Source organism: Bison bison, unplaced genomic scaffold, assembly GCF_000754665.1.
Source record: "Bison bison bison isolate TAMUID 2011002044 unplaced genomic scaffold, Bison_UMD1.0 scf7180017864331, whole genome shotgun sequence".
Classification (NCBI taxonomy): domain Eukaryota; kingdom Metazoa; phylum Chordata; class Mammalia; order Artiodactyla; family Bovidae; genus Bison; species Bison bison.
The window spans coordinates 3523416-3540616 of NW_011494903.1; the positions used below are offsets into that span (position 1 = coordinate 3523416).

Consider the following 17201-nt stretch of genomic DNA (forward strand, 5'->3'; position numbering starts at 1 on the left):
ATTTTTTTTTTGTTAGTCTTTTCCTTCTCTTATGTTTCCTACTTAAAGAAATTCCTTTAGCATTTGTTCTAAAGCTGATTTGATGGTGCTGAATTCTGTTAACTTTTACTCGTCTGTAAAGCTTTTGATTCTGCCATCAATTTTGAATGAGATCCTTGCTGAGTGGTAGATTTTTGGTTTGTTGTTGTTATTGTTCAGTCACTAAGTCATGTCTGACTCTTTGTGACTCCCTGCAGCACATCCTGCCACTCCTTTCTGGCCTGTAGAGTTTCTACTGAAAGATCAGCTGTTAAGCTTATGGGGTTTCCCTTGAATGTTACTTGCCGCTTTCCTCTTGCTGCTTTTAATATTTTTTTCTTTGTATTTAATTTTTGTTAGTTTGATTAATATGTGTCTTGGTTTGTTTCTCCTTGGTTTTATTCTGATGGGACTCTCTGAGCTTCTTGGACTTGATTGACTACTTTCCCATGTTAGGAAAGTTTTCAACTATAATCTCTTCAAATATTTTCTCAGACCCTATCTTTTTCTCTCCTTCTGAGCCCCCTATAATTCTCATGTTGGTGCACTTAATGTTATCCTAGAGGTGTCTGAAACTATCCTCAATATTTTAAATTCATTTTTCTTTATTCTGCTCTTCAGCAGTTATTTTCATCATTCTATCTTCCAGCTCACTTATCCATTCCTCTGCCTCAGTTATTCTGCTCTTGATTCCATCCACAGTATTTTTAATTTCAGTCATTGTGTTGTTCATCACTGTTTGCTTTTTTCTTTATTTCTTCTTGGTCCTTGTTAAATGTGTTAAGTATTCTTGCATTTTCTCCATTCTGTTTTCAAGATTTTGGATCTTTACTATTATTACTTTGTGTTCTTTCTCGGGTGGCTTGCCTATTTCATTTATTGATCTTGTGGATTTTTACCTTGTTCCTTCACTTGCACAATACTTCTCTGTCTTTCAATTTTCTTAACTTACTGTCTTTGAAGTCTCTTTCCCCAGGCTATAGGGTCATAGTTCCCTTTGTTTTTGGTCTCTGCCCCCAGTGAGTGAGGTTGGTCCAGTGGCTTAAGAAGGCTTCATGTTGGGAGGGACTTGTGTCTGCGTTCTGGTGGGAGGAAGTGAATTTATCCCCCTCTGATGGGCAGGGTTGTGTGAGGCGGTGTGTTTTGGGAAAGCTGTTGATGATTGATTAAGTTTGTGTTCTTATATTGCTTGTTGTTTGGGTGAGGCATCTTGAGATGGGTGCTGCCAGCAATTGGAGTGGTGCCAGGTCTTGGATCAGAGAAGGCGATGGCACCCCACTCCAGTACTCTTGCCTGGAAAATCCCATGGATGGAGGAGCCTGGTAGGCTGCAGTCTATGGGGTTGCTGAGGGTGGGATACAACTGAGCACCTTCACTTTCAATTTTCACTTTCATGCATTGGAGAAGGAAATGGCAACCCACTCCAGTGTTCTTGCCTGGAGAATCCCAGGGACGAGGGAGCCTGGTGGGCTGCCGTCTGTGGGGTCACACAGAGTCAGACACAACTGAAGTGACTTAGCAGCAGCAGCAGCAGCAGCAGGTCTTGGATACAGATGAAAGTCTTTGTGGGAGTTCTCACTGATTAATACTCCTTGAGGTCAGTATTTCTTCAGAAGCCTAGTGTCTTGAACTCAGTGCTCCCATCCCAGAATCTCAAGCCCAACCTCTGGTCAGAGAATGAAGACCCAACAAGCCATTTGTTATGGCAATAAAGGGTGTTAAAACAAACAAAAAACTAATAAACAAACAAAATAACAAGAAACAAAAAACAAACCCCAGACAAATGGTGAAAGCAAATTCAGACAAATAACAACAAAAACAAAGGAACATACACACACACACACACACACACAAAACCAAAACAGACCAAAGAAAACAAAGTACAAGAGAGTGACCCAGTAAACAAAGGAAACCAAAGATATCAGACAATTAAAAATGAACTAAAACAGAAAAAAAGACCAGAGCAGAATGCCAGGTAAGGAATAAAGCAAAGGAAAGAAAAGAAACAAACACAGTGAAAAAAAGAAAAGTGGAAAAGCAAAGTTAAATAAAAATATATTAAAAAAGATCTATCTATCTATATATATATATATATATACACATATATATATATATATATAATAACAAGGAAAGAACAGGAATAAAATAAAAAGAAACATAAAAATGCAGAACTGTAGAAAGCCAAAGTTGAAGTAGAAATATAAAAGGGAAATAAAAAGTGTGCTTAAAAAAAAAAAAAAAAACAAGAAAAAAGCTCTCAAATGCACAAATAGAGATAACAGTAATAAATCAGCAATCGCAGGAACAGAGAAAAAAATCCAGAACTACAGGACAAATCAAAATATAAGAATACTAATAGCTGTCTTTTACGTGTTCCATAAAAGGACAGTCCGTGTCCTTTTCCCAGCTGTGAGCCATAGCGCTCTGCCATCTAGGAAGCCCTCCAATATGGCATCGGAGGTCTGGTCTTTGAACCTGCTGTGGGACTAATTAGCTCAAACTAATCTGACCCTACCCCTGCGTGCTCTAGCCTCCAATGTCCACAGCTGCCAGAGCTAGGATACTTTCTTCTCTGGGAATGCTCATTATCCTTATATATATGACATAGACACAGAGTCTGCTTAGGTGATTGTCTGGATTTAATCTTCAGCTTGTACAGCTGGTGGAAAGGTTTTCAAACCTCTTCCTTAGCCATTCTATCCCTGGATCTCAATTGTGGGGGTGCTTCCTTCATGGATCATATAGTAACGAATCTGTCTGCAATGCAGGAGACTCAGGTTTAATCCCTGGGTTATCAAAGTACCTGGAGAAGAGAATGGCAACCCACACCAGTATTCTAACCTGGAAAATTCCATGGAAAGAGGAGGCTGGAGGGCTACAGTCCATGAGGTTACAAAGACTCAGACCAACTGGGCAACTAACACTTTTACTTTCCCTTTCTATATGTGGGTCATGCACAGAAGTTTGCTCCTGAGGCTGCCCTGGAGGACTTGGGTCTGCTCCAGTGAGGACCGTTTGTGAAGGTGGTGTGGCTGCTTGTATAGTGGGGATCCTAGTGGCACCAAGTGCTCAGGGAGGCGAGCAACCACAGGCACAGGAGATATGGTGCTATAAGGATTCTTTTCTAGCCTCCGGCAGCTCTGCCCCAGTGAAGACCTAGCGTGGAGGTGGTGCCACTGCTTGTATTGCAGGGATCCCAGTAGCTCTAGGTGTATAGGGAAGCCATCAGTAACAAGTGCAGAAGATATAACACTATTAGAATTCTCTTCTAGTCTCTGGTAGGCGGTGTTTAAAGGGCCTCCCTGACTGGTCCTTCTCTATTGCTCAGCACAGGAGGCACTCAAAAGGCACCCCTGGCTGGGGTCCTTTACTATTGCTCAGCATGTTAGGCATTCAAATGGCCACCCTTGCTGAGGTCTTTTTCTATTGGTCACCAGTGTGTGGGGAGAGAGAGGTGACCATGATGGCTCCACCCCTTGCGATGACTCAACACCCTGCCTCCATAGCTGCCCAGCACTCCTCCAAAGGCACTCCTCACCACGGACTTCCTCACTCCCATCCCCTCTGGTCATCTTCTCACAGTCAACAGCTGTCCTTGCCTTGGGATTGCTCTCCAATCCCCATGCTCCTGCTCTCAGCCACGGTGCATTTCAGTGGACTTGCCTCCCTGTTCAGGGTACGTAGGACCACAGCATGAATTGTTTCTGTGATTCTCAATCCATTCAGACTGTCACAGATCAGCTGCTTCACTCTCTGACAGCCTCAAATGCTTCCCTTTCTGTCCCAACTGGTTGACCTGCATGCAAGTGTCTCTCCTGCTTCAGCTCACCCACCCCCCAGGTACAGATCAGGTGCTACTCACTCTTCTGCTCCCCCACCCCCACTTCCTTCCTTCATCCTACCAAGTTTTGCATGAAACTATATTTTCCTTTCTGATGGTCAGGGACTCCTGCCAGTACTCAGCTGGTTCTCTGTGAGATCCTCCGCATCTGAAGATATATTCCTGACATCTTTGTGGAGAGACATGTACTCAGTTTCTACCTACTGCTCTGTCATCTTGTCTCCCCTCAAAAGAAAAATTTAAGAAGCAATTTTCAAGTGTTTTTTTTTTTTCCTAGCAAAGGAAAAACCTGTTGGATATGACATGTATTTTAATATTAGGTAGGACACAGGGATGGTATTCTAAAAATAACAATGTCCAACCCTTTAGGGTATAAAATAGCATTGGCACTCAAGAGAGTACCTATTTCCTTCCCCCAGAAGTCTGAGTCAATCAGAAAGAATTAGGATGTTCAATGCATGGAAATACTTCACTCTATTCCTAGACAATCCACTGTTGAAAGAATTTCTAATGTAGAACCTTTGAATCAAGGAAGAGTTACCATACTAACTACTGAGAATTCCTTGCATCCTTGTGAATTGTAAATGTCAAACAAGAAAAGAGCTGAGCCTTGATGAGATTCCCTGAGGGTCAGCATAATGATTTATCAGAGTCCCTTTACTGGAAATGGGGGGAACAGTGTAGGTTGACTGACTGTTGACAATGAGACTCTCCAACTTCCTCCAGAGGTGGCGTTTCTGGTAGAGCATTTCCAGCAGGGTGCACCATTGTGACACCAGAAACTGCCCAACAGCAATCAGCACAGAGGATGAATCACTAGAAACTGGGGGAGAGGAAGACCTCTGGAGGCTAAGGCTTACGTGGTTCAGCTTGGATTGAGGTTTCCTAAGAAGGGAAGTCCTCACTTTTCCTGCCAGACTGAGCACAGTACAACCGGCCCTCTGAGAGGCCACCCCACAAATTCAAAGAGACGGATGTGTTGGGGGAATAGTCCTCTGACACTCAGGCTTTACACTCAGTTCATTTTACTGAGCTCCAGCCATTACCAAAGGACCTGGGGAAGTTGGATGGGAATTCATGTTTCCTTGCCTAATGGGCAAGAAAGCTTCAGAGAATCACTACATTTTTACTGTTTTCCTTTTTCATACTTAAAACTTCGGTTGCTTATTTACTCTACTTATGACACAATAGACATATACCTGTATCACTGCCAAGAGATATCTTGTTTTACATCATTATCTCCCCAAGGCCTTTTGAGTGTGTATTTGATTGTAAACACAGCAGAATACTGCATCCAAAACCCCACAAGAGCAGCTCCTGAGTTAGTGTCTCAATATTTATGAAAAACTGTCCCAAATGGTGAATAAAGACTAGACTCAGCTTAAGTTTAGTTTAAAAGAAAATAAAACTTTTTGTCTCTCTGTCTCTGTTTGTGGATGTGTCTCTCTCTCATACACAAACACACACAAGTAATTTATAGAACAACCATCTATCCTTCTGTTCACCAGTCCCCCTCCCAGCCCCTCCATCCTCACCTCATGTTCAGTTCAGTTCAGTTCAGTCGTTCAGTCGTGTCTGACTCCTTGCTACCCCATGAATCGCAGCATGCCAGGCCTCCCTGTCCATCACCATCTCCCAGAGTTCACTCAAACTCACATCCATTGAGTCAGTGATGCCATCCAGCCATCTCATCCTCTGTCATCCCCTTCTCCTCCTGGCCCCAATCCCTCCCAGCATCAGAGTCTTTTCCAATGAGTCAACTCATAGCATGAGGTGGCCAAAGTACTGGAGTTTCATTACTAACTACTATACTGAGAGTAGTGAAATGGTTCAAGAGAATGGAATGGTGTGGCTTTTTAATAGTAGATAAGTTACTGAACTCTTAAACCCCAAGACACACCCAGAGATAATAATATCTCCTTCATAGAATTGTTAGGTTGATTCATTGAGATAATGCATATAAAGACCTTGGCACCAAAGAACAATAAGTGGTTGCTGTTGTTATGTTATCATGCAAGGCTATTGATATAAACCTTTTCAAATTTGTCTCTAATGTATATGACATTAGGCAGCCAAGAGGATTAAACCTGAAAATGGAGGATAACAATATATGGCAGAGTGGCTTAGTACTCTCCTTTATCTAATTGGTGGATTCAGTGATTTTTTTTTTTTTAAGGGAGGCTTTTTTGTGTGTGTGAGGCAAAATATACATTATATAAGGTTTACCATTTGATCAATTTTTAACAATACAGTTTAGTGGCATTAAGTACATTCATATTGTGTAACCATCACCACTATCCATCTGCAAACATTTTTCATCATCCCAAACTGAAACTCTCATTAAACAGTAACTTTCCATTCCTTGCCACCCCAACAATGGTAGCCACTATTTTACTTTCTATCTCTGTGACTTTGACTTTGTTTTAAAATAATAGCCATCCTAATAGGGTATGAAGTGGTATCTCATTGTGGTTTCAATTTACATGTCCCTAATTAATTATTAATGATGTTGAGCATCTCTTCGTGAGGTTATTGATCTTTAGTATATTTTCTTTGGAGAAGTTTCTGTTTAAGTCCTTTGCCTGTTTGCTGTTATCATCGCTGTTGAGTTGTATGCATTCTTTATATACTCTGGAAAGTAATTCCTTATCAGATATATGATTTTCAAGAAGCTTTTAAAGTTGAAGTCTAAGTCACCTACTTTTCCTTTTGTTGCCTGTGCTTTTGGTGTCATTGAATCCAAAGTCAATGTCACATGAAGCTTTCCCCTATGTTTTCTTCTGAGAGTCTTATACTTAAGTTTAGGTCTTTGATTCATTTTGAGTTAATTTTTGTATATGGTATAAGGTAAGGTTCCAATCTTATTCTTTTGCAATGTGAATATCCCAGTATCATTTGTTGATCAATGATTTTTTTTAACCATGTGCTAGCCTACTAAAGTCAATCTACTTGGAAAGGATAAGAGAAAAGAGGATCAGGATGACACTGAATCATTTCACAGATTGTGTTTTGTTTGTCTTCATAGCTATATTATAGATATTCCTACATCCTCCATATAGCATTATGAAGTAGTAGTATTTTGTTCCAAAAAGTACTATAGAGTTGAAAATAGAAATATTACTATCCTTCTGACCAAAAAGAAAATTGTTACTAGTTTAACTCAGGTATGGCCGATTTTGAATTAAGTCATAAATAATTTTGTATTTAGGAAGATTTCTTGTCTGACAAATCTTGATTTGAGCAATAGGGTGCAAAAAAGATTAAGGTTGAATAATCTTTCAAATGGAGAGAATAGAGTAATTTTAAAGTTAAAAAAAGGAGAAAAGAAAGAAATTCAAGTAAAAAAAGTATAAACTGGAGATGCTATTAAATCAACTATTATAATATATAAATATATATATGTGTGTACACTCTTAGAATATATTTCAAATTTATATTTGAAATATATTCGAAGAGTGTACACACACAAAAAAGCTGTATGGCTTCATCATTATTTATCCCATACTAAAATGGAAATATTTCTGTTTTAAAATTGAACAGGGAGGATTCGAGGAAGGCTCAAAGGGGAGGGGATAAATGTATACTTATGGCTGATTCATGTTGTTATATGGCAGAAATCAACACAATATTGTAAAGCAATTATCCTCCAATTAAAAATAAATTTAAAAAGTTAAACAACAGACTAAGAAAATGAGAATATTCACACCTGCAGTTAATCGACAGTGGGACAGGATAACAACTCTAGAATGGGATAGTGATCCATTTTCCCCTGTGTCATCATCTCAGTCTATTCATTCCTGAAGCCCATCAACTTATTTTCCAAATCTTTCTGGCTTCACTTTTCTGTTTGGAAGGAAAATGGGAACAAATGAATGAATGGAGAAGGACAAAAAGGAAAATAGATCTGTTTTCATGTAGGACCTTTTCTTTCTTTTATTCATTAAACTGCAATAGTCATTAACACATTTTCAAAGGTAATGATCAACCCAATGAAGGTGTATATTTTGATGGTGCCAGTTAAATGTTTCCTTAGAGACCAGACCCAGTGAGATAAAAGGATTACAAAACTCAGCAGAATCCTACAGAGCTGTGTATCTGTTAGTCGCTTAGTTGTGTCCAACTCTTTGTGACCCCACGGACTGTAGCCCACCAGACTCCTCTGTCCACGAAATTCTCCTGGCAAGAACCCTAGAGTGGGTTGCCATTTCCTTTTCCAGGGGATCTTCCCGACCCAGGGATCAAACCCAGGTGTCTCACATTGCAGGCAGATTCTTTACCATCTGAGCCACCAAGGAAGCCCCTGCAAAACTTAAGGAGTTCCCAAATCTCAAGAGAGGGTAAGATACAAATTATACACAAAATAGGAAAGTTGTAAGTAAATTAATATATAACATAGAATTCTTCCAAGGGCTTCCCAGGTGGCACTAGTGGTAAAGAACCCACCTGCCAATGAAGGAGAGCTAAGAGGTGCAAGTTCCACCCTGGGTTGGGAAGTTCCCTGGAGGAGGGCATGGCAACACACTCTAGGATTCTAGTCTGGAGAATCCCATGGACAGAGAAGCGTGGAAGGACAGGAAGCTGCAGTCCATGGGTTCACACAGAGTCAGACACGACTGAAGCGACTTTGCACGCTGTATGACTTTCTTGACACAAGAGAAATCATTTTCTGCCTTAACCATTTTGTGCTCTAAGCTTGGCCACAATGTTTGTCCTTGAACAGGTCTCAGTAATTAATGATCTTAAGGGAACAAAATAATGCAGTTCAGTGGGAGTCTTTCACTGGGAGTGGTAAAGATTAGCCTGAAGCCCTCAACCACCAGATCATCTAAGAGGGACTCTTGAGAGTCCCTTAGACTGCAAGGAGATCAAACAAGTCAATCCCAAAGAAAATCAACCCTGAATATTCATTGGAAGGACTGATGCTGAAGCTCCAATACTTTGGCCAACTGATACAGAGTCAACTCATCGGTAAAGACTCTGATGCTGGGAAAGATTCAAGGCAGGAGAAGAGGGGGATGACAGAGGATGAGATAGTTGGATGGCATCACCGATTCAATGGACATGAGTTTGAACAAACTCCAAGAGGTTGTGAAGGACAGGGAAGCCTGGCGTGCTGCAGTCCTTGGGGTTGCAAAGAATTGGACATGACTGAGCGACTGAACAACAAGAGATGATGATGTTGACCTTTGATGACTCTCGTGACTTCAGCCAACTAAAGCTTGGACTGTTAACTGTCCAAGCTGCTTCATGAATATATATTAACCCTTAACTTAAAACTTCCCCAGCGTTGTTGTTCTAGCTGATACTGCTTTGGGAAAGATCCCCAGTGTTCTCCTTGTTGCAAGTAAAAAAATCTTCTTTCTCCTATGCTTTGGCTTGGTATGTCTTTTGGCTCGACACTTACCAAGAAGCTAACCCAGTTTTCAGGTAATGATCCTATTGAAATATAGGATTTCTCTTTCTATTGAAAGAGAAATTGATTTTTCACTGGTGTAACAAGTTATTTCTTCCCAGTGCATGGATATTCTGAAAGGGTTAAGGCCTCCTTTCATCAAAAATAGAAAGTACAAGAGTGAAAAAAAAAATTTGTTTTCAAAACGAAAAGTGAAAGAGAAATAAGCCAAATCAAGGAGCTACCCATTTCCTCCTGCACAATTTTTTAAAGCGTGCCTGTTCTTATCCTGCTTTTTTCCTGTTACTTTTCATTTGGCTACTCCATATCTCCATACACAGGGAGACTAGAACTTCCTTGAATTTCTATGAATCTATTTTGTGAGTTTGAGTTGTTCTTTCCTGGCAAAGTTCAAATGCATGTTGATAAAAGAAGACAAGTTTACAAAATAATGAAGTTTCAGCTGACCAGTTCCCTAATTTGGAAACTTAAAGGATCACTGAACATTTCTGTGCTTTCATTTCATCATTGAAAAGCACCAGTATAGTGATTATCTCCTAGCATTTGAAGATACTTTAGCCAAGAGTTCTCCTACAGCTTCCCAGAAATGATGGGCTTCAAGGAAGGCTGTGCACATGCATAATTAGTATGCAAACTATATACTGCTTTTATCAGATTCTGAAAGGAACCCATAAGCCAAAAAAAGCTTTAAAAAGAGTAAAAGCTACTCTATGCTCTTAGGGTGACAGAAGGAAGTACAAAATTTAATTCACACTGGAGGAATTTCAGATCTGGTTAGGGAGCCAAACTTGATGCAGCCAATACAATGGAGCACCATAAAAGGCAAACATATCAAAGAGCTTCATTTCCAGGTTCACTCTGCAGGAGTCCAGGAAAAGGGGGAGATGAATGAGCCAGCAGCAGAGAAAGCTTCCTGGAAGAGGTGAGACTCAACATCCTCTTGTTCTCCTATCTCAGGGGTCTTGTCCAGTCCTGTGAATGTTGAGTACGTAAAGTAGATGATCATTTGTTTCTTTTCTAAAATGTTAGCCATTCAGGTTACAAAGCTGAAATCAATCATGTAAGAGTTTCTAAGTATTTCTAACCCTCTATGCTAACAACTGCAACCATGCTCCTTTTAAAATCTGATAGATACAACAACGCCAGTGTTTTCAAATAAGGAGCATAAGCAGTGTGACTTACATTGTTATTAGTGGTCCCTGCCTCCATCTTGTAAACTGACTTAAAAAAAATGAAGCTGGATTTGCCAGCCCCTCCACCCCCAACTTTGTCTCTGAGTCTCACAGTCTCCATCTAGCTGTCACTTTGTACCAGGGACACAGCTTAATTTTACCACTGCCTGAACGTAAATAGTTCTCCAGAATGCAAATTTATGAAAAGAGATTTGAAGAATTATAACCACATTTGCATTCTCTAAGGTACTTCACCCTTCTGCTAGCAGGAATAATTTCAGTGCCTATACCACAAAAAAAAAAAAAAAAACTTTATCTTCTTCAGATGGTATCATTATATTGTGTCAGCTTTCTTGCATTTCCTGTTTCATCTTCCTGCTCAAGGATTTGCATACTTAATTGACTTCACAGGAAATGTACTCACGTAAGTGATAATTGAAATACATGTTTTTTGAAGTGAAATGATTATGCTCCAAAAACTAAACACTTATTGGTGGATTATGAGTTATGGATGGGAGCTTTAGCCTGTTTCTTCTTAGCCAAAATACCTCTCTTAAATATACTACATTTAGAAATATTAAACACAAACTGAAATGGAACTCGAATAAATTAAAACTCAGTGTTCATTTAACCAGAGACTTGTACTACATTGTGAACAGAAATCTCTCAGATTTTGTTTATCATGTGATTTTTGTACAACTGACTGGCCCAGAGAGGAAAGTCATGGAATGATCAAGAAAAAGTAATTATTACGTAGTGCATGGTGAAAATATGTTGATAAACTTAATAGTAAACAGTGTCAGAACACCAGGATTATTTCCACTGGCAAATCTTGCCTGCTAATCTGTTTGTCATCTCCCTAGTATGTCACTTGCTCCTCCTTTTAGAGCCCAGGCTTGCCTGTACCTTGAAACTACCTGGGGAGCTGTATTAAAAAACACTGATGCCTGGGGCTCAAAACTAGAGATCTTTATTTAATGGTCTCAGGTTAAACCTGAAAACTTGGATTTTTTAAAACTTCCCAGGTGATTATAATGGGCTGCCAGGTGAAAAGCTTCTGCCTTAGAACCTAATTTGTATTATTGTTTCAACAGTGGATGAGAGGCTTTCTGGTTATGCTAAAGAATGTCTCCCTTTCAAGGTCTTCTGGCAATGTCTTATTGTCTAAAAGAAATGCCTAGTTTTCTCATGCCTGCCTTGCCTTGATCTTCCTCCTCCATTCATTCATTGAGTACTTATGATGTGCCAGAGACAGTATAATTTCTGACTACTCTTCTAGCTCCAGAGTATCCTCAAGCCCCATTTTAAAAATACCTACCGTCTCAAGGCAATCTCAAATTCCTTTCTACCTCTGGGAACTGACCCCTGCTCTGCCTTTCTGTCTTGTCCTGGCAATGGTTCTATCCATATTTCTAACCACATCTCAATTTTGAAAAACATTTTGTTTAAGAAATAAATAAAAGGAAACATCCACTTACTAAAGAATTTTTATTGTCATGATAGTAATTAGTATTAGTTCAGGATCAAACAAAAAAAACTGATGCCCCTCTGCTAGGTTAATGTGGTAATACACACAAGATTTAGAAATTTGCAACCCCAAATTAAGATGTCAGTTGCTAACAAATATTACCAAACAATTAACGCATGAACCTAGACTGTTATGTACTTTAGATTTTTAATGAAATGAATAACATCCTATGATAAGGTTAAAACATGTCCTGCATTTAAATATTGATGAGATAGATTTAAATGCATTGAACTTGATGATTAAAATTATTGTTATCACTTTATTCTTTTTAAGATTATAGTTCTGTTTTAAACAAGTATTATATACTCAAAATTGAAAAGTCAAAAAGTCAGCAAAGTACAAAACAAGGATTATTTATAATAATGTCGCCACCGAAGTCAATCACTGTTAACATGTTAATATGAATCCTCTACAAACTCATTTTATATATAAAATGGGTTAATAACATACACAGAATTTACTATTCAGACACTTTTTAAAACTTCTGTGTCAATCTTTAAGCTCTACCTGTAGCTGTTTTCATATCAGTGAGGCATAGTAACTGGATAAACCTGGCCAGTTACACAAATGTTCTGAGGGCTGAGATAATATGCAAATAAACCTTATATATCAATGTGTGAAAACTGGACAGACCACAGGGTTCAAAAAAGGAAGTACTGTCTGCATAGCTAACTTGCACATTCACTGTCCAAGTTACAGCATCTTCGGAGTCGCCGTGTGCCACGCACATCAACTCTTTCACAAAAAAATGGTAAGTAAGAGATTTTATGACTCTCCTTGGTCTCCTAGCAAACATCTGATCTTTTTCTACATAGAGCAGAGAGGGCCGGGTGTGCCTCACGGGCAGGTCCTCCAAGCCTCTGGAATTTTTTGCTTATCTCATCGTCGTTCCCTTTGTTAAAAAAGTTGCTAAGGCGTTATACCAGTTGAGAGACTGTGGCTGCAGGAGTTCCCTTTTCTGATTCTAGCTTCCGAACAGAGGAAGAGTTATGCCTTAAAGAAAGAAAAGCTACATTCTTTGTCTTTGCTTCTTAAGATGGTTGGTTTAGAGACACAGTGCAGTCAAGTTTCCTTTCATGAGCACTTTGGAAACCTGAAGAAAACTCCGGTGATACACATTGGGCAATATTGCTGAAGATGAGTGTCGTTTTGACAACATAGTGAAGTTTTACAAGAGGAGTTCTTTTGTTTAGAAAAATGCAGTTTAGGGGCTTTCCCTGGTGGTCCGGGTGTAAAGACTAGGCACTCCAAGGCGCACGTTCAATCCCTGTTCTGGGAACGAAGAGCCCACATGCTCCTACAACATGGTCAAAAAACAAAATTTAAAAAAAGAAAGAGAAAAAAATAAATTTGGTTATTTTAATTAAGAGAAGCAAACAAAATCCAAATAGTCCAAATCTTAGGGACAGTTTGTGTTCCAAATTTAATAGAAAGTCCTAATGTGGAGCACACTTAAAATCATGACCGGGTTGCTAGTGTGCCATAAAAACTAGCTTACCCCATAAGGAACCTAAACTACAGCATTAATATTCTGCTAGTTTCCTATTATTTCTCTGTATAATTGACTGTGTTCTCATACATGTGGTGTTCTTAGGCTCCCAAAGTCCAGAAGAGAGATAACTTTTTAATTCCACACAACTTTCCCCAACTCTCCAGCTCACACAAGACGAAACGGAGAAGGAAACGGCAACCCACTCCAGTATTCTTGCCTAGAGAATTCCATGGACAGAGGAGCCTGGTGGGCTACAGCCCATGGGATCACAGAGTCGAACACAACTTTGTGACTGAAAAATCTCTCCGTATGGAGAAGATGACAGCCTTTGCCACCTCCCCGTGGGAAAATGGGGATGAGGCGATGATCCCTACAGGTACTTGGTTGGGGTCAAGAGTGCACTCTGTAGGCACTGGAATGAACAGGGTAAAGAATTCATGGCACAAGTTTGTAGTCTGAAATCCTGTGAGCCAAAATGGGGAAAGTGCAGAAGTGGCTCAGATGGTAAAGAATCTGCCTTCAATGCAAGAGACCTGGGTTTGACCCCTGGGAAGGGAAGATCCTCTGGAAAAAAGAATGGCCACCCACTCCAGTATTCTTGCCTGGGAAATGCTATGGACAGAGGAGCCTGGTGGGCTTCAGTCCATGGGGTTGCAAAGAGTCAGATACTACTGAGCGACTATCATTTTCACTAATGTTTCCAAACTCTGTCTGCAGATCTAGGATTCTTAGAAAAGATCTTGACCTTAATTGCCATATTCTCTTCAAAAATAAGTGAGGGCCTTGTGGTTTACAGGGTTATTTGAATTTTCTTAGGGAACACAAGATGGTAATAGAAGAAGAAAAGAAAGGTTTAATTGGATAGTGTGTTTGATGTCTTACATAATGTTTTCTTAAGAGAGTACAATCTTATTGTAAAAGTAACACATTATTAAAGAAAATTTCTTAGAAATATAGACATGCGGAAATGACACAATACATATTTTCTATAGTTCTATCACCTGGGGCAATCATTGCTAAATTAGTATAGATCCTTCTGAAAGTGAAAGTGAAAGTGAAGTCACTCAGTCGTGTCCGACTCTTTGTGACCCCATGGACTGTAGCTCACCAGGCTTCTCCATCCATGGAATTTTCCAGGCACGAGTACTGGGAATGGGTTGCCATTTCCTTCTCCAGAGGATCTTCCCTACCCAGGGATTGAACCCAGGTCTCATGCGTTGCAGGCAGACGCTTTATCATCCTTCTAGAATTTTGTCATTTAAAATGTATCTTATAAATTTTCTATAAGTACTATCATACTTTATAAACCATTCCCTTATCTGCTTTTTAATTTAAAATATCTTGAATAATATCTGAGTTATGAAAGCATTTTTAATAATGAATCATTTTTAATGACTGCACTGTATTCTGTAATTTATATTAATTGGTTCCATATAGTTGGACATTGAGATTGTTTTTTGTTTTAATTTACTTTCTTTATGGTCATACAGATAAGACTATCATAAACATTCATTTATGTTAGTTGCCTAATTATTTTCCATTGCAAGAAATGCTAAAAGAATAAGTAGATTTAAAAAAACAGATATATTTTGACTTTTAACCAAGTTACCCTCTTGTAAAACAATGTATTTTAATTTTACCTCCTATATAGTGAAGGCTTCCCTAGTGACTCAGTGGTAAAGAATCCACCTGCCAATGCTGGGGATGCAGGTTCAATCCCTGGGTCGGGAAGATCCCCTGTAGAAGGAAATGGCAATCCACTCCAATATTCTTGCCTGGGAAATCCCATGGACAGAGAAACCTGATGGGCTACAGTTCATGGAGCTGCAAAAGAGTTGGACACAACTTAGCAACTAAACAACAAAAACAACAAAACTATATAGTGACATGGTGCACGGATTTCCCAGTTGCAATAATGATATATGATGCCTATCTTTGTAGCTTATCAGTTCAGTTCAGTTCAGTCGCTCAGTTGTGTCTGACTCTTTGCAACCCCGTGAATCGCAGCACGCCTGGCCTCCCTGTCCATCACCAACTCCCAGAGTTCACTCAGACTCACGTCCATCGAGTCAGTGATGCCATACAGCCATCTCATCCTCTGTCATCCCCTTCTCCTCCTGCCCCCAATCCCTCCCAGCATCAGTCTTTTCCAATGAATCAACTCTGCGCATGAGGTGGCCAAAGTACTGGAGTTTCAGCTTTAGCATCATTCCTTCAAAAGAAATCCCAGGGCTGATCTCCTTCAGAATGGACTTATCAAGGTTATACTTAAAAAGGAAGTAGATTTCCTTATGTTTCTCTCTCCCCAACATTGCCTCTGACATTCTATAACAAGTTGCAGAAAGACAGGTAGTATATAAAAGGAAGGGAAAAAACTCTACTTTTTCTCCTTGGGAGACATCATAGATCAGTCAAAGGCTGTATTTCTACCTACTTATTCTCCGCTTTCTAGTTGCATGGTTTTTTCATAAGTCACTTAAGCTCTGAGTTTGTTTCCTTATCCAACAATGATGAAGGTGATGATGATAGTATCTTGAAGGGTTGTTTCAAAGAGTAAATAAGATTGTAATTATAAAGCACCCATTAAAGTGCAGGCAGCCGCCAGACACTGAATGAATGTTGGTTTCTTTCTTTCCAGCCCCAAATAAATGATTTCCTAAGGAGGTATAAAGACTCCTAGTGAACACAGGAAGATGATAATAATGTCCATTAACATTTGTGAGCCTTGGCACGAAAAAGTAGTGAAAGCGTTAGTCACTCAGTTGTGTCTGACTCTTTGTGACCCCATAGACTATAGCCCACCAGGCTCCTCTGCCCATGGATTTCTCCAGGCAAGCATACTGGAGTTGGTTGCCATTCCCTTCTCCAGGGGATCTTCCCAACCCAGGGATCAAATACAGGTCTCCTGCACTGCAGCTAGATTCTTTACCATTTGAGCCACCAGGGAAGCCCAGGCCTTGGCATCCACCATCTCATTAAATCCCTAACAGTTCAGTTCAGTTCAGTTGCTCAGTTGCGTCTGACTCTTTGTGACCCAATGGACTGCAGCATGCCAGGCCTACCTATCCATCATCATCTCCCGGAGTTTACTCAAACTCATGTCCATTGAGTTGGTGATGCCACCCAACCATCTCATCCTCTGTCCTCCCCTTCTCCCTCCTTCAATCTTTCCCAGCATCAGGGTCTTTTCAGATGAGTCAGTTCTTCATATCAGGTAGCCAAAGTATTGGAGTTTCAGCTTCAGCATCAGTCCTTCCAAAGAATATTCAGGACTGATTTCCTTTAGGTTGGACTGGTTTGATCTCCTTGCAGTCCAAGGGTCTCTCAAGAGTCTTCTCCAAAACCACAGTTCAAAAGCATCAATACTTCAGTGCTCAGCTTTCTTTATAGTCCAACTCTCACATCCATACATGACCACTGGAAAAACCATAGCCTTGACTAGACGGACCTTTGATGGCAAAGTAATGTCTCTGCTTTTTAATATGCTGTCTAGGTTGGTCATAACTTTTCTTCCAAGGAGTAAGCGTCTTTTAATTTCATGGCTGCAGTCATCATCTGCAGAGACTTTGGAACCCCCCAAAATAAAGTCTGCCAGTGTTTCCACTGTTTTCCCATCTGTTTTCCATGAAGTGATGGGACCGGATGCCATGATCTTAGTTTTCTGAATGTTGAGTTTTTTTTTTTTTTTAATTCTTTTTTTTATTTTATTTTGTTTTTAAACTTTACAATATTGTATT

The 17201-nt window shown here is 39.8% G+C and overlaps 1 protein-coding gene across 6 annotated transcripts in view; it reads left to right on the forward strand.

The window, feature by feature from the left end:
* The first annotated feature begins 2971 nt into the window (after positions 1-2971).
* Positions 2972-17201, forward strand: part of FYB (FYN binding protein) — a 181550-nt gene continuing 167320 nt past the window's right edge. The window contains exon 1 of one of the 6 annotated variants that reach the window (XM_010853737.1): positions 2972-3694. In XM_010853737.1, coding sequence (XP_010852039.1) covers positions 3401-3694 — 294 coding nt within the window. In that variant the 5' untranslated portion in view covers positions 2972-3400. Of the gene's footprint in view, positions 3695-12249; positions 12724-17201 lie in introns of those variants that run through there. The other 5 variants (XM_010853739.1, XM_010853743.1, XM_010853738.1 and 2 more) reach the window with 5 other exon arrangements.